At 37.5% G+C, this 23,638-nt stretch overlaps 1 protein-coding gene across 1 annotated transcript in view; it reads right to left on the bottom strand.

Annotated features, from left to right (window-relative positions):
* Nucleotides 1-239: 239 nt before the first annotated feature.
* The window catches only part of ADGB (androglobin), a 112,693-nt gene continuing 89,294 nt past the window's right edge, over nucleotides 240-23,638 (bottom strand). The window contains exons 27-34 of the mRNA XM_080388226.1: nucleotides 23,406-23,590; nucleotides 22,069-22,180; nucleotides 15,191-15,321; nucleotides 13,404-13,559; nucleotides 10,905-11,013; nucleotides 8,725-8,827; nucleotides 7,160-7,343; nucleotides 240-5,536 (exon numbers count right to left, since the gene is read on the bottom strand). Of these exons, the coding sequence (XP_080244352.1) occupies nucleotides 5,345-5,536; nucleotides 7,160-7,343; nucleotides 8,725-8,827; nucleotides 10,905-11,013; nucleotides 13,404-13,559; nucleotides 15,191-15,321; nucleotides 22,069-22,180; nucleotides 23,406-23,590 (1,172 nt within the window). The 3' untranslated portion in view covers nucleotides 240-5,344. The remainder of the gene's footprint in view (nucleotides 5,537-7,159; nucleotides 7,344-8,724; nucleotides 8,828-10,904; nucleotides 11,014-13,403; nucleotides 13,560-15,190; nucleotides 15,322-22,068; nucleotides 22,181-23,405; nucleotides 23,591-23,638) is intronic.

Genomic DNA, 23,638 nt, shown 5'->3' with positions numbered 1-23,638 from the left:
GCCTTAAAGCTGAAGGGGTGGCGTTGCATTGTGGTCTCTGGCATGGGCAGAATAGAGAAGGTGAAGGCTGGATTTTTCACTGTCCCTTTGTGTCCTTTTAGGTACTTTCTGCTTTCTGTATATCTGAAGTAGTTCAGGTTACTCCTAGCCATGCTGAGTGCTTTGAATTGCCTATGTAACCTGTCTGTAGCTGATGCCTTCTATTTTTTCCCACCTGTAGAATTTTCAGGCATAGATTTCAGAGAGGAGTGTGCATCCAGACCTGACCTGAAGTGACATGTCCTGGCTACACTTGGGTCTGTACATTATCTCACTCAGATTAGCCTGCCAGTCCCTGAACCACTGTCCCTAACCACATTCTTATTGGCACAGAAATCAAAGGTTCTGCATCCTACCTGACCAGCCCCCACCTCCATCTCTTTTCTCTTATTTTGGCTAGAACATCTTCAATGCAAATTTCTTTTGTACTATTGTCTCACTTCATGTGATGCAGACTGTTTCCTCTCCTTCCCTGCCTTTCTAATTTTTTCTTGTCTTTGTCCTCCTTTGAGATGGAGGACAACAACATCTTGCTTTTCTGCAAATAACAAGAATATTTAAATCACTGAAACACTACCTGGACAGTGAATCTATTAGGGCTGATTCAAGAAATGAATGAAAGGAAGAAAGTACTCTGAAAGTGAGATTTCTTTCATTCTGCAAACTGCTGTGTGATTATGCAAAGCTGTTCTCTTATGTTTTCTGCCAGACAAAATATGTAGACACTTTTCTTGCCTCTTGGAGGGGAAATGCTGTGCATGTGCATAAACGCTGTGTCTCTTCTTTGAATTAAAATGAGACCTTACATAGCTCGTAAATTGCACATTGCCGGGGTGAGCAGACTGGCAGCTCAGAACTGAGCCTGATTTCACAGCACATTGCTTGTCTCAGCAGCAAGGCATCCTGGAGCGGGCTTGGTCTGGTTTTTGGTCTGTAATTCATTGTGTAAATGCCAGCCAAATTAAAGCAAAGCAGATGGGACAAGTAATTTGAAGATTAATGAAGCTACTTGCGTTAAAAAGTAACTTTAGATACACATTTTAATGAAAAAGATCCTTTCTAGTTCATAATAGCTGGTCAAAAGGAAAGGATCAACCACTAAAGCTTAGCAGAACACATGTACAAAGAATTATTAGAAGTGATTAAGTCTTTACAGAGTTAATCCCCATTAGACTGGGCTATCAAGTTAAAGACTTAATTTCTTTCTCAGGTACCTGCATCACTTTGTGAATACTACCATTTTCCCTAAAATGTAGAAGTAAAGCAAGTAAACTCAGAAATTCTTTAGGGATTATTCACAATGCAGTCTTAACATGTTGAAAAGTTTTCATTCTCCTGTGACACTTGCAGTTTCCATCAAAACTTTTCAAAACTGTTGAACAGTGACATTTTCCTTTGTGTAACTGGCTATACTTCATACGAAAGAGAAGTATCAGGAATCAGTAAACAAATTCTGTTTTACCACTACAAAAATGCAGCTCAACCTTCAAGATGCTCTGAAAGACGCCCCCCGCTCTAAATCGTTACAAAATTCCAGACAATCATAAAGTATACTTGTTAAATATTTCCAGCGTTGCCCTAAACTCTGAGCTCACCAGGTCTCTAACACTGCAGAGCGGGCCCACAGGAGGAGAGCCAGGCTTGTTTCTCACATGCCACTGTGCTGGCTCCTGAAACCGCTTCTCCTTGTGCATGTTCTCAGCGATGACTGGATACTAAGAGACTGTTTAACAGCATTTTAAATGCAGAGATTGGAATTGGCTTTGTATTTTTCATGAGTTGGAGACACTTAAGGTGTGGGGGAATCACAGGAACACGAAAAGAAAATCTTACCAGAATATTGGGAGACCAGCTCTGTAAGAAGTGCAGAGTCTTCTGCCAGAGACAGATCAGGACTTCTGCACTGTTGGAGTACCCCACCCTTTTCATATATGTACAGAAATGGCTATTGCTATGCTGTTCTTTAGGAGTAAGACCTGGAATCTCAGGGGAGAAGTACGCAACTCTCCAAGTCACAAGACCACTAAACTGCAACATTTAGAGATCAACATAGTTATCTGTGCTGTTCTTCTTACACAGAGTCCTTCCATGAACAAAAATTAGAGGCTGTGTAAGTAACAAACTGTGCAAACTTTCTTAGGGATGATTTTCTGTAAGAAATGTTAGAAGGCAACTGTTCAAGGCCTGCTCCCACTCCCCCAACTCCAAATCCTCTCTTCTGTAACTTGAAGCCACCAGATACCTGGTAAAGTAGGTTTTGATGCAGCCAGTCCTCTGTTGTGCCTCCAAAACAACCGTCACCTTCAAAGACTGAGCATCACATCTTGATTCAGATAAGTTTTCCCTATCTGTTCTGTTCTGAAACCCATGTTTCAGTCCTTTACTGAATAAGAAAGCACACAATTTAAAACTTGTCCTTACACTCCTGCTGAATTTGCCCTGAATGGCCAAGCTGAGTATGAGCAGGAACAATGACTATGCAAATTCCAGAGTTTTGTTATGGAAAATCTTAAGAAAATTGGAGTGCTTGATGCAGCATGACATATTCCTGAAATGTACGATCTGTAAAAACAGAATTTGAGGGACTTGTTGCACTGAATACAGGCAGTAAATTCCTTTGATATAAAGTCTGGTTAAATGTAATAAAATTGTGGTGCTTAAAAGCTGTCTTACTTCTAAAGAGCAGAAGAATAAAAGTGCTTTATCCATGTGAACACACACTTAAGACTACTGGGCAATGTGGTCTACAAACTGGAAGCAACACTCCTATCAATTAAAACACAACATATAGTTTGTTTGTTTGTTTGTTTGTTGCAGTAAAGTGTTAAACATGTTGGCTCCTTGAATTACTGCAAATGGCAGTTTTGAAATACTGGGAGGGGGGTTTAGTTTGTTTAACATTTTTTAATTTTGTTTCAGTTTTTGTACATCTTTCCCCACTAACTTAGCCTGTAATACAGTGTGCCATGTAAAAAGCCGTTGTGTTGATGCAGAACTGATGCATATAAAATTTCATCGGTCATCTTGTTTCTGGGTCCAATGTACGTGAATTCTTTGGCACAATCCAGACAAGGCCCTTTCTCCCCCAGGCTCCATTGCGAGGTAAGTGGATATTTTGTTCTTCTGGAATATGCACAGGAATTTAATAAAACTGCTACTGGCTTTTCTTAAAATATTACATACTCCAAAGTACATGCAATTAAACAGTGTGACAGTAATACACTCCCTCATCATATCTGCATTGTTGAAATGCTAAATGAGCCAACAGAGGCATTCACAAACCACACAGCAGATTTTGACAAAGCCACATTACTCTTTAAAATGAGGAAATTATGAAGCTTAGAATTGTGTATAACATCAGAACTAGGTTTGATAATGTAGATCTGAGTACACTGTGTTCGAGTTTAAGTCAGTTTATACTGATTCCAGGTGGGGATGGGTTATGATTATGCAGGTTATTAGCTGAATTTTTGACATTTAGATTTCGATTATGCTGGCTTATGGAACTGGATTGATTTTTACAACAGAATGTCATTATAGCGCTTACAGTGACATCAAGAACAGAACTTCAGCTTGATCTTCCTCTACAGAAGCTCATTAGAGATTCACATAAGAAGACAACCAACACGTGCTATTGCCATGGAAACAAGATGGAATATTATGAAGCAGTATAGCCCATATTCCAAAATAGAGAGGACAATGTCAGAGCAATTTTAGCACAAGACTGACAGACTCTTTATTTGCAACCTGTATGGGTCAAAGCAGAACTTAGCTCCTGGTCCTCAAAATAAAAAACACCAGTGCAGTTTTAGGACTCTGGTTTCAATTCCTCCTTTTCAAGTGTGACAACTCAAGCCAGTTATTTTCGGTTTCATTGTATGGGAGCAAGGAGGCCGAATGGAGGCAGACACATCACAGCAGGTGTGTAGGTGTGACGATTTACAAAGAACAGACATCACAGAATGGATAGAGGAGTGAGTCAAGTTCACGCCAGGCAGAGAGGTACTGATAAAACAGAAGTGAGCAAAACCAGCAGAAGCTGAACATCTGGTACATCATGGACATGCAGAGGAAAGGCTAGTTTCAAATGCAAAGGCTAGCCGGTACCAGCAGCCAGAATGCAAAGGATAAAATTTCTTGTGATTTGCATTAAATAGGTAAGTCTCATAGTTTCTTATGTTGCCTAGAAAATGAAATGCTTTTGGACACCCTGGACATGTTGTATGTATACAATATGTACAAAGTCAAACTTCCCAAGGTTCTGCTTGTGACTAGATACACAGAAAACTCTTCTAAGCCATTTAAAACAGCTCTGTCTGGTCTAGAGAGAGTTTTTCACCATTGTAAACACTTTGACCATTGTCTCCAAGTACAGAGTGCTAGCTAATGAGTATGAATGCACATAGTTTTTTGTGTTTGATGACAATACAAAAAAATATAGGAATTCTACGCTAATGGAAGCAAGAGCTTAGAGGAAATGTTTCACCCTTCATCTAGAAAGCCTGTGATTGTCACTTCATTCCCACACTGGTTCTGCCTTTAAGAAACATTTTTAAATTCCAGCTGAAGGTCTAGGAACCAAGGATCTATCGTAATCACTTTGAGCAGAGCCACCATGGGCAAAACATAGCTTAAGGAAAAATAGCAATAATTGGGTTTTAAGGAGTAGTCAACAAGCCTTGGAAGGGTAGACCATGAGTTCGCCACTACAGAGAGTTACTTTAAGTTTCAAAAGCAAGAGAATGATGAAAGGGAAAAATATTACAGTACACAGAAAGCTTGTGAGTGCCTGCTGAACCAGTCTTTGGGAAGCCTTCCAATGCCTGCATATGAAAAGTGTTGTATACCACTATCTAATTATTATAAGCTCCATAAATCATCATCCACTTAAGGAGCTCATGTTTCTGCCAAGTTAAATGACTTCAGAACTGGTAGATAACATTCACTGTTTCAACTCCGATTCACTCTTGACTAGATCTGTTTTGATTCGAAAAAAAGGGCAAAAGACACTGTCAGTTTGGGAGAAGAATCTGAACGGAATATGAATTTTTATTGCAAAATTTTATTCCAGTAAAACATACAAACTTTAATAGTAGTGAGTACCTTTATAGAGTGAGAATCAAAATACCAAACACTTTTTAAATAAAGAAGAATACTAGATCAGTTTTTTCACTAGCATCAGGCAAAGAGATAAAATGTGAGATAGCTGACACAAAATACTGGAAAATAACAAACGTTCTTTGCCATCTTTGCATATAAACTTTCTTTCCCAAACTGTTAAGTACAACTCAGTAAGTGCTAGCAATTACTTTTTTTTCCCTAAACCTTTTCTGGGTCTTTTTTCGTGTGCATCTAGGCTTTTCTTCTCTTGCTTTGCTTGCAGGACTGGTTCATGAGCTTCCAACTCTTCTTGTTTTCTGCGCTCAGCCTCTAGCAGCTTACTTCTGTATGCTTCCCGAATGCTGTGAATTCTGCCTCGTGTTTCATCTAAGGATGCCTAGCCAAAACCAAACCCCCCAACACATGAACCTTGATTTCATCACAAGCAACTGCACCCTTCCTGTTATGTTTTACTTTGTCACTCTGTAAGTACAGGGAGGACATCTCTCCTTTTCTTTTTACAGGTATTTTTATTTATTTGTCACAGTGACACAGCTATATGTCAGTCTCTTCACCATAAAGAAGGAAAGTAAGTTAACGAAAATCCTTTTTAAATTGCTGGCATAATAAGCTAATTGGGTGAAAGGAGGATAGGCAACAGGCTAGTTACCCATCTGGGTCTAGTCCCTCTTCAGTTCCTGGCTTGCTTTTTTGTCTTAAACAGGTCTCTTGAAATCTAGTTTTCAGAAATTCAAAATGGCTTAGGAGCTTTAATCTTTTAAGAGACTAAAGGAGCCTAAATCACACAAGACCTTCAACAAGACTTAGGGCAAACTGGACTTGGACACTTCTGAAAACTTTTTCTTTTACATTTCCATCCTGGAAAATGGGGATACCTTTATACAGTCCCCTGTGGTCAGCAGATGAAAAAACTAAAAGTGCTAACCAGCACAGTATGCATATTCACAAGTACCTCTCATTTTATATTCACACTGTGAAACACTTTAATGGACATTCTTTCTAGAAAGACCTGAGGATCTTAATAAAAATTTGCCCTTCTAATGTATGGTATGTTAGGCATCCAAAATCCTAGCAACATCCGAAAACCTGGACATGCATTCTTGTTAGGATCAATCAGTCACTGGTAGAGAGCTACAGCATCCTGTAGAGTTGTAGTTAAGTAATATAAATTGGTTGTCTGGAAACTTAAGAAGATGTTTTCAAGTGATTTCTGTAAATAGGTTGGTTTGATGTAAAATTATGTATACTGTCTCTTAACCAGTTTTAAGAGCTCTGAATAGTCGCCAGCTGATTGCTTGGGGCTATTTTATCACTGCTGTGTAACAAAGCATTTTGTTGTTCCTGTTGACACTCAAGGGTTAAGCCAATTTTGTGAAGATATTTATACCAATTTTATGTGCAATGCTGAGTTAATCCTAACAATAGATCCTACACTAATGCTACCAAATCTATGATTTATAGTCATGATTTTTTAATGGATTAATAATACCAATTTTTTGTTTGCTGGTGTCATGTATATTCCAGGAAAACTGCCTTCCCTACCTTTGCAGTAAGGCACATTAGGAGCAACTTGCCCTCCTATGTAAACTATCTTGTTCTTTATTACTTTCCAAAAAGCCATGTACCTGTACAATTTATAACCAAAAAAAAAAATCCAAACCAGAGATGCTTTATCTAATATGCATCTGGTCATATATGTCAAATGCTTAATTTATTCTCACTTATAACTATCCTTTATGGTAATATTCTTAAAATAGTTTTTTGCAAAGAGCTAGGTCAAGAAAAGACTAAGACCATCATATTAAGGATGTTCTACAGTACTATTTTCTTTTCCTAGAACCTTTAGTTTTAACCTTTGCCCAAAAGAAATTTCAAGCTTTTCCACTGTTTCTAATTATTGGTACTGAATACAAAAGCCTTGAGAATGGTTGATCAAGATATTCATACTAGTAGTGCATATCACAGTAATAGTTACCGGAAAGTAATCTTGAAAACTTACCTGCAGATTCTCATACATTTCAAGTATATTTTGCTTCAATAAAGCTCTGGCATTTTGTTCTTTTTCTCTTTGTTTGAAAGCCAACTCTCGAAGTTCCCTAAAATGATTGATTTTTTCTGCTTTACGTATCTCTTGCTGTTGAATGATAGACTCATTTCTTAGCACAGACTCAGGCATGGTTTTTCTGAAGGAAATACAAAGATATTTTTCTCATTTCAAATATAATTTTGGGGATGTATATTTTACGTAACACTTATAGTCATACATTTGGCATATATACTTCAATGTCACCATTGCATGGTTAGATAAGGTTACGGAGTCACTTTTCCTCTGCTTATATATAACACCAATAAGTAAGTACATTCCTAAGGCCAGGTCTTCTCATACTTGAATGTCTATTTAAAAAAATATTTGTAAAATCATGCCTATCTTTGAACATATGAAAAACTCATAGATGTGACACTAATTTTCAATTTGCAAGAAGTATTTCCAGAAGTTTTTGATATTTTAATTCAGCACTGGGACAAATGTTGAGTTTTTTGTTGGTTTGTTTTTTTTTTTTTCCTGTTGGCATAATGGAAACTAAGTGTATAATATATTTTTATAATTTGACTTAAATGACTAGTGTACAAGTCAATGAGTTGGAGGCAAATGAAATGCCTGTGGAAGATATTTTTCCATATTTTCTATTGTTTTTATGTTATTCACTTCAATATAACACCAGTTTCCTTTTCAATTTAAAATTAAATTTGAGGATTTTTTTCAGCATGTTCTAAGGTCTTACTGAAAATCAATTTGCTGTATAAATGCCACATTGAATACAAATGGATTTAAGCACGAACTGGGTTCTAGCTGCAGCACAGCAACATGCAGATGCATGTATATTAGCTAGGTAAGTTCATATTAGCACATGTAATAAAGAATATAGTTCTTTTGAATAAAGAAATAATATAATTATTTCAGCTAATAACTATTATTATGAACTGAACTGCATTTGTTAAATATATTATTTGAATCTAGCATCACATCCTGACAAACTTGATATGTGCTTCTTTCAAGATGACCACTGAAATGGTCATCTTTGCCTGCACATGCACTTTCTTCAAGTTTTTACATCACATACTCATTACTTGCAGTGCAGTGACTCGGCATCTTTGATGTGTTATGATTAGGAAAGGACGTAAATTACAACTGAATGTAGGAAAACACAGATTTTAAAAAAACATCCATACCAGGAAAATCAAAGCTGAAAACTGTATCTTGATCTACCTCTACACTTTTGTGTTCACTACTTAGTGATTTTGTGTACACAACATAAAGGACAGGTAAAACATGGCTGAGGATTTTCATGGCAACTTCTAACAAGCATGTGACAGAATAGTAGCTTACTTCAGTGGCATGTGAAGGATAAAGCCTAAATTCACACCTACTATACTGCATCCAATTACAGATAGGATACAAATGCATAAAAATTATATTGCATTTACTGATTTCTATATATGAAAATCCTTAGCTAGTTGTTCATTTTGGTGTTTCACTGGGACTTAAGTTTTCCTGCTGTTTACCTCATATAAGGACTAAGGTCTATAGGCTCCCATTTTTTTTGCTGCTTTTGTAAGCTTGAGTCAGTAGCTTCTTGTGATGCTTTCTTTCCTGCGGTAAAAGAATCTACAACAGAACAGATTAAACCAGTTATGCAGTTTTGCTAGGAGGCTCCATCTAAATTCTTGCATAGTTTTTTCTTCTTTTGGCTTAGCAGAGTACATTATTAAGTGAGAGTATGGGTTGGAAAGGATATAATATTTCTGCCTTTTTATTTCCAACACTCATGATAGAATCAAAAATGCTGCAAAAACCCACGCATGCTAGACTGAAATTAATATATGTATTTTAGCTAAATCCACAATACTCAAGAAGGTTTGTAAATCTAAGCAAGAACATTCAATTTAAATTGCCTAAAGAATATAAGAATAACCTCTAAGCAGCAAGGAATCACATTCTCTTATTAAAAATAAATCTACCAAAATATGATTGTTCAGTCCTGGCTGTAGTTAAAAAAAAAATTAATGATGTGCACTTTTGGGCAAAGATTTACTTTGGGAAGTACTGGTCTGTAGAAGAAAGGTCCCATGACAACTTAAAATTCTCATTCAGAAGTCTTGAATTTTTTTAATCACATGTATAGTAACCATATTATGCTTTAATGTACCATTCAATATAATGATGTATCTGATATTAAGCACGCCACTATGCTGAGCTGCCTTGGGATTATTCCAATGCTTCCTTCTTTTGGTTCACCTGGATGGGCTAAAAATCCCTGTAAAATTTTATGAGATTTAACATTGACTGGGGTAGTTTGTTTCCATAAATCCTCTCTTATTACTCTACTTATAGTACCAATCAATTAAAACATTTAAAAAATGTTACTTGAATTTTCTCACTGGAAATAGGAGTTTTCTGAGCATTAAAAAAATGTACTGTCTCTATATTTACTGTCTATACATAGACAAATATACCAGCCTTCTCTGTTGGTCTAGAAGGGTGTCATGGATTTTGAAAGTGCCTTAGACACTGCCCATCAGGAAAGTTTTCTCCAGAACATAAAAATTCTCATTAAGATACTGAACGTTACAGAAATGGTCAAGCACATTATTGCCTATTGCTGCACTCTATGGAACTGAACCATAACAACTTAAAGTCATTGGCGTGTCACCCCTGTACTTCATGAGACTTTGTATTAGACTCCAAATGCTTAGTTTAGAACAAAGCTCTTGGCAGACAACCATTACTTTTGAAATCTCAAGCCAGTAACTTAGAGAAAATAATAATTTTTCAAGTTCCTTTGGAATGCAAGAAATAACTAATGACGTCTTTGTCTAAAGCATAAGGTGAGGACTACTTCTGCTTTAAGTTCTGAAACATTCCTGGGAGGATTACTCACCTGACTGGAAAAATACTAATCTTAACAAGTTATGTACTGATCACAGATTCTACTTCCATGCAGATGAGCCATGACCAGATATTGTCACAATCAGATGGGTATTTTACTTCCCTTTCTGTGAAGGCCTGGTCTCAGCAGTATTTGCAGAAGAAAAAAACCCAACAAACAGCCTTACATCCTTGCACTCAGTTCAAATTTTCAGGAGTCCAGTAATTGCCAGGGAATACAAATGAAGAATACATAGAAGTTGTAACCCTAAATAAAATTAGACAATACTTATGGAAGCTGCCAGGAAGCTGAAGCTACTCAGTATGCAGTTTTTGACAGCTTACTTCCAGAGCACTGTCCACGAACAGTTTCCATGAACATTAACATAAAGAAAATGTGTATTAGAAGTATTATTGTCTTACTTACATGTTATTTCAGCTACTAAACAATTTTTAAAAATTTCAACACTAATGACCTCTGGTAACTAACTTGGAGTAGAGGGACTATTTTCCACTGAACTTCCAAAAATTTCAGGTTAATTCAGGGTTAGAATTCTACTACAGAAGGACTGCCTGCAGTTTGCTTAAGGGTAACTTGGCAGCCTCCAAGAGCCACGAGGCTGTATCTGTGTCTGAAAACAGAGCAATGCAACAACTAAAACTAGAGCAGATAGAGACCAAGCACGACACCTTTTGGTGCATTTGGGCACCTTTATCAGGGCTGCTCTATCCATTTACTACTAGTATTTAATGCAGAAGTCTTTTCTAAGATGCTGATGATGAACCAAAGACACGCTTGACAAAGTTATGCCCTTACCTCTTTCTCCTGAAGTAGGTGTTAAAGTGGCAGTCTCAGTCCCAGCTACAGGCTCCTCTGAGTATCTGTCAGCATACTTATTAATAAACCGCATGCGTTCCTGAAAAGCCTAGAGATCAAAGTTTTAATCCAGGTAAGAAAACTTCTACTGTATACTTTAAATGCCAAAGAATTTTTAAAAGTAGGAATCTATAAGTAGTCAATAAGACAGTAAATCTTCAAATCCAGTGCATGTGAGAGACGATGTTATTTTATATTACTGCTGAGTGTATTTCCCTGGTTTGATCTATGAAACTGCACCTCTAAGAAAAGGAATACCATTAGTGAGACACTGGGGAGAAAAAAAGATAAACACAAAAGGACCACATTTCATGTCAGAGTCATATTCAAGCCAGCTCTCCAATAGATTTTTTTTTTCTGAAATAATATCAACGTTAAACATCCAATTTTTCTAGGAATATTTTGGAACCATTATTTGTTTAGTTTTAATGTGTTGTGTAGAGGAGAACTAAATTAGCATCAGTACTTACAGTTAATCTTTAATTTCTATCAAGTGTGTCTTGAGTATATGAGTAAGAACCCCTAAGTAAACCTTTTTGAGATGGTCGTTCACTAAAATAAAATGTAGGCAGTACACTTTGAATGGTTTCCCTCCACTCGATGCATACTGGCTATATTTAGTACATATCCCAGATGAGAAAACAGTGCTGTCAATAACAAACCTAATGCCAGAGTGCAGTGTGTAACTCTGCCTGGGGCTGGAATCAGAAAAGATGCTAGGGTTCCTTCCCATTGAATCAGTCCCAAGATGTCACACTAAAGATCATCATGCAATGAAACACTGGAAAATCACTTATCTCTGGGCAGTATAAAATTATCTTTGGATTTGAAAATAGAAACAAACAACCGAAAACCTGAAAAGCAAGGTGCCCTCATAGCTGAATGTATGGTCAGAATACATACAGCTACTGCACCTCCTTAGGGAAATACTGCTTCCTCCTAGGAGCTTCTATAGCATGGTGATTTAAATTTCCTTCTGAGAAAGGGGAGCTATGGGTGCAAACACTTTCAAGTGCAATTACCTTTGATGACAAAACCTGGCATCACCACTTCTGCCTGTCCTTTCAGAAGGTGACTTTGGGTCACTGGGCTTTCTCTTAAGGGCTCATTGCCAGAATGAACAAAGCCAAAGTTCAGGCTGGAGCCAGGCACCTAATTCCCAGAGTCAAAGGGCATGTGACCCCTGGAACAGGCAGGCGTTGGGGCAGGGTGACCAGGAAGAAAGGAAAGTTCCTTAGTCTGCATAGCAGAACCCCAATTTAGACCTTCTTTTTTTAGCATATTACATGCAGTTGCTGCAACTTGCTTAACGATAGCTGTTTTAGGAAAATGTCACAGACCTAAAGGGCTTTTAAAATGGAAACCTTTAGTTGTAATTTAGTTGATTTTCTGATGGAAAAAGGCAACAGTGATAGAACCAGCATGCTAAAGAGACTCTACACATCAAAGGGGATGCATTTCCAGCTCATCTTTAGGAGGCTGTACTTGCATTTTCAGTCTCAGCACAGGCAATTAAAGCTGCAGAGTACTGCATCTCTTCTTAAATCAGAATTTAATAAAGTAGTGTCAGGAAAAAATTTGGGGTTTGGATGCACTGAAGAGAACTGAGAAGATCTGAAAGTGTAACTGGGAAGAGCCATGTCTGAGGTTCATTTCTGAAAGGTACTACAAAAAAGGCAAAATGCTTCTGAGCTGGGGTTTCTCTCAATGGCCAATGGTGGTGGTGGTGGTGACTGGGACTGACTGTACAGGCAAGTTTAAAGACTGCATTTTGTTCTTTTATTTTCCTTTTTTTTGGTAACGATGCTTCCAATTCTCAATCAGCAGTGTAACTTTTTGCTTTGCTAGAAAGAACCTGTATTATTTTTCCATCTTAAGCATACGTCATGTCAAAAGAGCCCAGCTGCAGCTGGTATCTGAATTAGTTGCTTCTCCAGAACAGTGAATTCATACAGCACAGTATGTACAGGCTCATGGGTAACCTGCAACCCAGAAGGAATTCGGGAATCCTGGCTGCAGGGGACAATTTGAGTGATGATATGGCCAGGTGCCAGTTCTTCAAGAGAAATCTTTTTGTCATGTTTGTAACAGTTTATTTCTCACTAGAATCTGTTCATGCTAAACATTAAACTTGTCACAAGTAGCAGTTCTGCAATTGTGTGGAGGTAGTGGGCTTTCTAAGGAGAAACTTTGTTTTGTAAAGCAGAATCTCAGTGATCTAGAGAAGTGTAAAGTTGATGATCTGGAATGCTGTCCAGAATTCATGCACATAATCACTTTTGATTCTTGAAGCTGTGTTAAGATTTCCTGTCTTCCACATTGTGGTGAAGAGGACAACCATGTGAAGTCAGGTCTTTGTTGTGGCAACTGCTCTACCATAACAGCAGCTCCTGGAACTTGTGAAGAAACATTACGGCAAAGATTGCGCTCCGGTATTACCTTGATAGCTCTTCCTGGCTCTGCAGACTCCCATGCTTGTTTCATAGCTTTGATCTCATCTGCTCGCTGGGTGTCTTTCTTCACCTCCAGAACATCTGCCTGCCTCTGTTCACTAACTAGACGTAAAGTCCAGTATGGTTTGTTTGAAGCAGCTTGCTGAAAGTGAAGTATTATAAAGACAATGTATTCACTGGTCTACATCTACTACCACTATTTAGGATGAAGTTATGTTTCTGTATCTTGATAATTTTCCCGACTGATACACATTATACATTCATACACATTGACATGGCATTACTACACAAACAGTGGCTGCCAAAGGAAAGGAAATTACTTTGCAACATCTAAAGCTCTTTGAGTTTTTATTTTTACATGCTTCTGCCAACTCCCATACAGCATGCTCCACACTCCCAGTTCTTCTGAACAGTCTGTCTGAACAAGAGTATTTTGTAGCGATTTTTCATGCAGTTGTCTTACCTCCCTGCCAAGCTTTTTTCTTTTCTTTCCCTCCTTCCCCTTCCTTTCTTCCACAAGCTTGTCTACTAGAAGTCTTATTGTATTTAATTAGGCTTTTTGTATAGAAATACATCTTGCTCTGTCTTACGAGGCATCAGGTTTTTTCCAGTTACTTCCCAATCTATACATACTTATCCAGAACTGTAGGGTACAACTAGTGCCTGAAATGTATGAGACTATTCTGTTGTCTGAGCAATGAATGAGACATTATGCTGTATATACTTCTGAAAACCATACTATCTACAGAATCTTTAAGAACAAGATTTAGAAGTAGAGATAGAAGTTCAGCTTTTATTTGAGACTGAAGGTGGGCATCTTATCTGCAAGCAGTCCCACCTCAAAACTCGCATCTATTTTAGTGGCAGACCAAAGAACTCCCGAGAACCATCACCTCAGCATGCCTAGCGCACCCAGTCATTGGAGCTGAAGGCAGAAATCTGACAGCCTGAAGCTTCATTGCATTTCTATGGCCAATAATCTCAACTGCAGCCACTCAGACTGCTCTGAAAGAAGGGTTAAAGCACTGTTCCAGAACTCTGTATAATTAGGTGTGGATACGAATCATAAGGAAGTTTGCTCTGCAGCAGGTTTAGTCAACAAAACAATTCAGTAGAGATTTCTTTATTAAAAACTCTATGGAGATGCCCACCCCTTGAACTACCTGCCATGAGGCAGCAAAATTCCCAGCAAAAGTAATACCATTAAATGAGGAGCTGCCAGTTTCTTCTTTGCCTTCCATTAATCTGTTCACAATCAATAGAGTTAATTATTCCTTTTAAGGCAGACAGGCTGGCAGTAGCCTTTCTGTCAGCCACAGAACACTCAGATTATCCCACCACAGATGAGAAGAATTTGCAAGTAGGTACCAGTTTTTCTGCCATCGTACGTCTGCAAGTTAATGACAACTGTGACATATGAGACAGGAACTGACTGCTGCAGAAAGACCTATTGCGTGTCCCTGGGAACTCATGAAAACCACTACCACGAGGGAATAATGCGATGTGAATATGGCAAATTCGTGGAGTTTATTAAACCTTCAGCAGAGACAGAAGGTTTAATACAGTAGCTGCTTTATAGATAAACACGAAAGGAGCACATTGCATCTCTAAATACAGGATGCCTGTCTTTTACATGTGTCATTCAGTCTCTCTCAGTGTAAAGCTAAGAAGGTGGCAAAGCAGGCCATAGAGAAATGCAAAGGATACAGTAAAAGAGCTATTAATACTGATCTGCAGACCTGAAACAAACCCAATTTTTGGCTTTGTTCTCACCTGAGATTCAGGTGGAGATGCAAGATGTAGAAATGATCCTCTTTCTTTACTGGACCTCTCTTTTTCTGTCTTCTCAGATGCTTTATCTTTTGATTTTCTGGTTGGTTTAGGAATATTTGCAGACTTTTTTCCTTCAAAATAATTGGGCATTAGAGGAAAGCTATGCTCCGTATGCTTTTCCCCATATGCTATTCAGATGTAGTTATGATGTGTGATGAATTAGAGGATACCATTGTCATCCATTAATTTATTTCCCCATATAAAAGCCAGGTGGAATAACAGCACAAAACAGCCATACAGAGACACAAAGAAGAGTCAGTTAATTAGTTGACACTTTCAAGTACTACACTAATATTTATTGGTGGACCAAGAAAGAATATGGCAACAAAACAACTTATAAAAACAGATTTATAAGGTGGACAGGCTTATCTGTCCTAAATAGCACTCTACCCTGGGCTTAACTGTGAGTTTGCCATGGTCCCTACACATCAAGTCACTGCACTGTTGCCTTGTGTATGGGTCAGTCCAAAGACTGCAAGGTACAGAATCACTGCCTGAGTCTTACTTCTCTTATATAGGCTCATACAATCTCTGTCAGTGTTATGCACCAGGCAGGTGAGAAGCTCAAAGCAGGTGAAGCCAATGTTCTCAGTGTCTCATATCCTTGTAAGCCTGAAAGTGTAAAGTGCAGAAGGGAAGATACACCCCATCAAAAATTCAAGGAAGTTAAGGCAAAGAAACATATCTGATATTTGCTGCATATTTAAGATCATTAAAAATTATCATTCAGAACTACCTAAGAACATTTTGGATTTGTTATTTTATCAGTACATACATATGCTATATGTCTGAATTAAAGATACTGAGAACTGACATTTGCAACACTTATTCTGCACTGTCTTAGTTGGTGGGAGCTGTTATGAAGACCATGCATGTCATATTCCCATTAGAATAAATTAATAAATAAAGCCTGTAATAGCATATAGCATTAATAGCATAAGGAATATGTCAACTGAAACAACTTGGAAAGGACCCACAATACTATGAGAAAGATTAAAGATGTGACTCTGAAATCTCTGTTTCTCTGTACTTAAAACATAAAAACAATTATTGAAAACCTAGATTTAGTCAGTACAATAAAACAGAGGATTTATCTTCGAAAAAAGAGGAAATGAGTGTTTTATAATGTGACAATAATAATAAGATACCTTTCACTCAATGCTATTCTTTTCTAATTTCTTTCCACTGATGACAATCACTGTGCTGCATGATTAATGAGCTTTGGATCAGATCTGCAATGTCATGGTTGAGGATATATGGATATATAAAATTGTAAATATTAAATATATAGAAACATATTTATAGGCAAGCATTGGAACAGGCTGCCCAGGGAAGTGGTTGAGTCACTATCCCTGGAGGCATTTGAAAGACGTGTAGATGTGGTGCATAGGGACATGGTTTAGCGGGGGACTTGAGAGTCCTGGGTTAATGGTTGGACTCAAAGATCTTAAAGATCTTTTCCAACCTAAATGATTCTATGATTCTAACCACACATACAAATACATATTATAAGATATATATGTGTAATACATCATACATTATAGATGTGTTTATGATTAAGTTCTATTTATTATTCCTATGTCCTCATGCTACTTAAATAATGGACAACAGCACGAAAGTGCTAAGCTTAAACTGATTCAATGCTACCAAAGTATACATTAAAGAATGAAAGCAAAAATTAAAGTGGTCTCCACAAATATTGAAGATACTAAAACAGCTCCAGAGGAAATGCAAATATAAAATAAATAGTGATGACATTATTTGAAGTTATAATATCATTACATAAATGGCTTTCCATTTAATTTCACATTATCATAACATATTAGCACCATGAATCAGGCTGGTGTACATGCATTATTCAGTGAATTACTAATTTTAAAATATTAATTATTTATTGTTTATACAAACACTCAGGAGACACTCAGTGTCTTTAGCTAAATTATATCAGACAAAGACTTCTATGTCATGAGATACCACCAGCTTTGTCTGGCTTCTATAAATATTGTACAGCTCAGAATTTTAACATTTTGATGCTCTGGACTTCCTGCATACACTGAGAAGTTAGTACATAACAAACAAGCGTATGAAACAAGCTGAGGCATTCTGCTTTAACTCCAGATATGAAAGCTTAGGGCAGGATTCAGTTGAGCTCGCTTAGCTCATGGAATGGCAGTGCTGTCTGGGTTCCCCCAGCCCTCTTCCCTCCCTCAGCAGGGCAGGCAGTCTCCCTGGTTTTGGGATCATTCTCCAGATATTCCTTGGAGGGAGCATGACTGCAGTTTGGCACTATAGCATGCAGCCCACTGACTGTACGGGGGATGTGAGCAGTTCCTTGGGGCTTTTCCAAGGACAAAGTCAGGCAAATGCTTTGTATGGGATATGATAAGAAGAAAGGCAGGGAGATGATACAGAAAGCTCACAGCTTATGCATCAATCATCACAAACTCTCAGTGGCAGTTATTGTATGTGTGTGGCACCGAGAAAAGCTTGGGCATCACACCAATTGACAGTGATGACAAACAGCTGACAGGAACTCTTAAAATTAGATTCTCTACCACTTTGCAATTATTTCCGCCGAGATTCATTTAGTCTAATGCCAGAAGGGACCATAGTGATCATCCAGTCAGATGTCCTATCTATGACACCTTAAATAATTACCCTAAGTGATTCCTATCTGAAACTCATAACTCCAGATTGAGATACAATTCTATTTTTTAGGTAAGATAGAGAGCTACTCCTGATTTATGAAATTAAAATTACAGAACATGTATCTTATTCATAGGTAAAATACAAAGGAGTCCTTTAAAGTTTTCTTTGAGAAGTTGCTATGCTCCCACTATCCAAAATAGGCTCTGAGCATTTAGTGGGATTACTCAGTAGTTGGCAGGAATGACTGTTACTTGCCCCATGACAGACTTTCAGGTTTGGTTAGGAAATGACCGAGAAGTTCAGACGTTGCCTTTTGCTGTCTCTGCCTGGACACTCAGAAAGATTCTCAACAGAAAGCAACATGACAAATCTTTCCGAAGCTGGGCTCATCCAGACGCTGAAGTAGCAGTAAAAAGACACCAGGATAGAACCAAACCACCAATATGGTGGCAGGAGTAGGGTAGGGGTAGAGCATGGCTTAGGGGTCTACAGGTCTTTAAACCCTAGCACCATCATATATCCTCAGTGACCTTTTTTTTCACTGAACACCAGGCAAATGATTAATCACTACAGAAAGGCAAGGTGGGAAAGATATAACGAGAGGAGGAACCGAACATCCTGTTAAACTCCTTGTGAAATGCTGTGCTTCGCATGAAGAGGAAAAAATAGGAATATCCAAAGGATCATTGTCTCTCCTGCCTTTTCAAACCGACCTCTACTGCCTGGGTTGGGCACCCTACCTCCCACTGTTCTCCCAGTTGGATAGACAGCCTTCTCTCAGCAGCAGCTAACACTCTTGGTCAACTTAAGGCACTATACAAAATACATGCTGCAGGCAGCATTCAGTGCACTGGTGATTCAACTCTGGGTTGTGACAGTTGCACAACAAAACTGATCTTACTACAGGAAGAGTAAAACCAAAGAACTCAAAAAGACAGTAGCTGAAAACCATACGTAGAAAACAAATCTTAAAATAATTTTGTATGCACAGCCAAGCAACTTAAAATGGTATTAGCAGTTGCAAGACTGCCTGCTATTTTCCCCCTTTTTATACAAGAATTATTATCCAGACCTTATATTTTTTTACTATTTTTCCACTGAAGTCTTGCCCCATTAACAGTTCCCAATGGAAGGGGAAAAAGGAAAAAGAAGAGAGAAAAGAATGAAGACTGTATAAATAATGAACTATCTGGCACTTTCTAATTTCTGCATACTTGGGTTTTCCTGGTTAATGCCATTTTAATGTTTTGTGTGTGCAATGTGCCCTTTAATAAAACATTTATTGAGATTTCATATATAATAAATATGATTAAATATTAGTAATGAAAAAAACTTTTGCTAACACAGTCCTTTTTACAAGTACTGCCAAACTGAAGTATTAGGGAAGAAAATTCTCCAGTTTACAGATACTATGATAATTTTGTATTTTGTATTTGCTGTTTGTTATTATTTTCTTTCTGCAAAAATGTTCTTACAATTACTTATAATATTGGTGAATAAGGAGAGTATAGTAGTATGGGGTTTCATTTAAAGGCAGACTAGTTTAAAAGACTTTAGTAAATGCTAATCCAAAGACAAAATATGCTTTTGCCATGATAAATTAGCTTTAATACAAAACTAACTCCAGATGGCACTGTTGTCTTACATGAGGAAGTGATACCTGAAACGGTGAAAATTTGTGGCAGGAATTTTCCACCTGGCTTGCTGCAGATTTCTTAAAAATCACATGGTGAGAGGATGCCTTTTTGATTACACACCAACACTGCTATTACATGAATTGTGTGTTTGACAACTGCTGCTGCCAGCTTTAAATGGTAAAGCTCAGCTTTTAAATTGCTTTAAGACTAGTTCACAATCAGAAAAAGATTCACAGATTAAATGTTTTTCCCAAAATACTTAACTATAGTAAGAATTCCAGATAAATATTGCTGTTAATAGGCATACATAAAATAAATGCCAAGTAGTAAATATCATAAGTGTTGGTGTTTAAACTTTATATTTTGGTTTTAAACTGGGCAATCTGTTGGTATCCTTGTATAAACAGAAACACCCAGTTAATATGAACTGTGAAATGTATTTGGGTTACTTTGAAAGTCGGCAATTGTGAGAGGACACAAAAAACACCATATTTAAAAAGAATCCTAAGAGCAAAGTCCTCATTATCCCTGACTGCAGCTTGAATATGCAGCTGAAGCATCAGTCAGGGTGGAGAAGGGGAGCTATGAACTGGAATACTGCTACCTTGAATGAAGCATGAGAATATTCCTGATGTTGACAAGCTTCAGTAATAACAGCTGAGAACTAGTGAAGAAACTCAGAGATCAAGTGACCCCCTTTGACCTTCAGTTTTACAGACTATGGTATAGCGCGACTGGTGTGTTAAGTGTAAGCTGTTACTACACAGCTGACTCAGGAGGGTAAGGCAACGTCACAGGATGTCTATTATAAGAAGCAGTCTATCAGTAAAGGGAAAAGGAGGGGAATAAATGGAGTCACCTAGGAAGAAACAATGATTTTGTAAAGAATGCAACAAACTAAAAGCAGGTGAAATCCGGACTAAAAAAGCTGTGTACAGGCCTGTAAGGCACCATGACATAGCTCTTCAAATATTACTGAAACTGGATAGGGACTATAGTAAATCAACAAAATAAGTCTTCGTAAAAGTTCTGTAACACTAGCTGAGAAACGACTACAAAAATCTCAAATGTTACACTCATCTTAAAAATAAGAAATGAAAAAATATGTCAGCAATTACTGCTGCTGAACCTGAATACAGTCCAAGGTATTAGAATTTTTTTAAAAAAATACGACCAGACATTTAAAAAGAAATATGTAACCAAAGAAAGAAGTGAGAAATACCACTAATAAATAAAGATCAACTCTTCCTAAGAAAATGTAAGGGTATTAGCAAGTGTGTGTATATATATATATATATGAAGAAGGATAATGCAAATGATTTAACCTTAGCTCATATTTTAAAAATTGAGTTCTAGAACTTTTATATTAATTATGTGGGAAATGTGAATTGTGGTGGTGGAATGAATGGTGGAAAGTAATATTTTAGGTTCTGTAGAAATCTAGGGGTGAGAGCACAGGGGAGTCAGTTGAACGTGTGTGCGCATGTGTGTGTGTGTGATGAACTGCACCAGCAGCTGGAGTAAGGCTGCAGCCTCAGGAGCTCATGTGGGATCCAGGGGCCAGCAACTGGGTAGACTAGGTGTCTAACTCCAGCTGCTGGAAGGAACCACCCTAAATATATAGTCTCTCTAAAGGACTTCCAGTCTGAGTGCTCTGAGTGTTTGTCTGTGATCTGTGTAGCTGGCAATGAATGTATGTATATATGTAGTGTGTGTGTGTTCCTGCTGGGGCTGTATCTTCAGCCTTGCCTCTCTTGGGCTGCTGGATAGAGCATGATAAATTTTCCTCTAACATAATTAAGATCTAAATCGTTCTGTGTCAGCCCCAGGGACAAAAGGAGAAGCAAGATGAGACATTTATCTAATTTCTAAGGATACTGACTAGTATTCTAACTGCTTTTAATATGTGTTGGGGTTTATTTCTGTCCCTTAACAAGAAATGCTAAGAGAATATGGAGAAAAAAAAGAAAAACTGCTGTAATTTCTCTGTCCCCATTCCGTCTTGAATACACAGCCTATCCTTGGGACCTTTCCTAGTCTGGCCTCCTGCCTAAATTCTCCTAGCAGTACAGAAGTAATACATATTCAATAAGAGGCCTTTTCCCCCCTCTTGTCAGTGCACTTTCTTAAATTACCAGCACACGTTTCTCTAGTTTCAGTAGAAACTTCTATGTTTGGATGTACTTTGTCCGGGCACTGTGCCTTTATGTTATACTCCACCGGTCTCTGACTGTAGAAGCAGTTATACTACAGCTGTTCCAGATCCCTACCTAAAGCTAAGCCCTATGAAGCTCGGGTGAGTTTTGCAAAGTATTCTCTGACTTCTCTGTAATTTAGGAACTAAAGGTATACAGTCATGCAATCAAATCTCATTTCTATGAACAACACAACAAAGAGCTTTTTTGCTCAATTGCACTCAAGCCATGAATAAAAGAGAAAAATGTCATATGGTCTTGGCTTGTAGCAGTGTCACCCTTTTTTAAGATCAGTAACATGATGCATTTGACTGAATACACACTTAGATTGACGTACCTTTGATATAATTTTTCTCCATTTCTTTCAGTTCCTGAACAAACAGAGACTGACTCTCAGTAAGTGGCCAACTATTATACAACACCAATGCTTGTATGATATACTTGTGAGACTGTGAAAGAAAATGCAGTATGTTAACATGCTGAAAGCTTAACAATTATAGTAACCGTTCAAAAGTCCTGTAGGTTAGTAAACTGCCAGCTATTGAACTCAGCAAACAAAACACATTGTTAAATTTACAAGCTTACACCATTAAAGTATTCACAAGAAGCTTTAAAAATTAGCATTAATTCCACAGATTTTATTTACATTTCTGTGAAACTAAACAATTACTCATGTGTTTATCAAGTAAAACTAAATTGGGATATACAACGAGGAGCTACATTCCTGTAAGATTTCCATGTAACTTTCCTATGTATGTCATGTACTAAAACAAAGACTTTTGTCTTTGAATTTAAGACCTACTACAGGGCTTTGAGCCCTAATACTAGTACTCAATAATGTCTTAATTTGAGGTAGAGGTGACAGGGTCCATGGGTTATTTGAAACATTTTCTATGCTGAACAGGAAATTACTCTCTTTAAAAATGGTTTTCCAAGTTCTAAAGCCAGTTCCATATCAAAGGAGCAACTGTGGAATTTATTTCTCAATAACCTTTTTTTTCCTCTTTCTTTGAATATTTTGTTGCAATTTAACTCAGTTATCAGGAAAAATCACAGTACAGAAACACTTGGAGACAAAGAATCAAGAATTATTTTAGAAAATAAATGTTATTTTTCTAAGACAAATAATACTAGGTGAAATCAAGAAAAATCCACATTTTTGACATCTGTCTCCGAGAAACTCTGCTCAAGTAGCAGCTAGTGTGTGTGTTAGTAAAGCTTTCACCTGACTGGCAACAGGTCTATTAAAACTGTTAGAGATGGCCTTCTCTTACATCATACTTCAAAGAAAACTCACATTGAAGCGTCAGAAGTTTAATTTCATTACTAGTTGGTTTTGGCCCTTAGCTGAAAATTATATTTGAATTGGATCTGGCAAATGAAGAATATCTAAAGACTGAATATACCTTCATTTGAAAACCAAAATGACTCCTCCTTACTTATTCATATACATACATGATCCTTTCTCCATAGCTTCATTCAGAAGCTATCAACAACCTTAATTTTGGATTCCTTCTTCTTCCTTCAGAATATTAGTTTTCCACATGTACTAAACGAATTACCAGTACCCCTTCATCGTTTAGGGTGTGGGTTTTTTTTTTGTTTTGGTTTGGGTTTTTGTTTTGTTTTCCCAAACCCCAATGACTTGGAATCTCTTACTTGTTGTGGACTTACATCATTACTCTGAAAGTTTTCCAAGAGGCAAGATTCATCTTTTAATATAGATGGACCTTCCTGTACAAGTCCTGGCTTGAAAGGAGTTTTGGTGTCCTTTGAAGATGAAATATGACCTTTTTTTTTTGATCCTCCAGTTTCCGATTCCTTCTTCATTCTACTTCGAATAATCTGGGGTTTGCTTGCTGCAAGATGATAAAAAAAAGTCAGTGTTAATTGCCAGAAATTCTATG

This window comes from Falco punctatus (genome assembly GCF_963210335.1).
Source record: "Falco punctatus genome assembly, chromosome: 5".
Classification (NCBI taxonomy): Eukaryota; Metazoa; Chordata; class Aves; order Falconiformes; family Falconidae; genus Falco; species Falco punctatus.
This window is presented reverse-complemented; position numbering and strand designations above follow the sequence as displayed.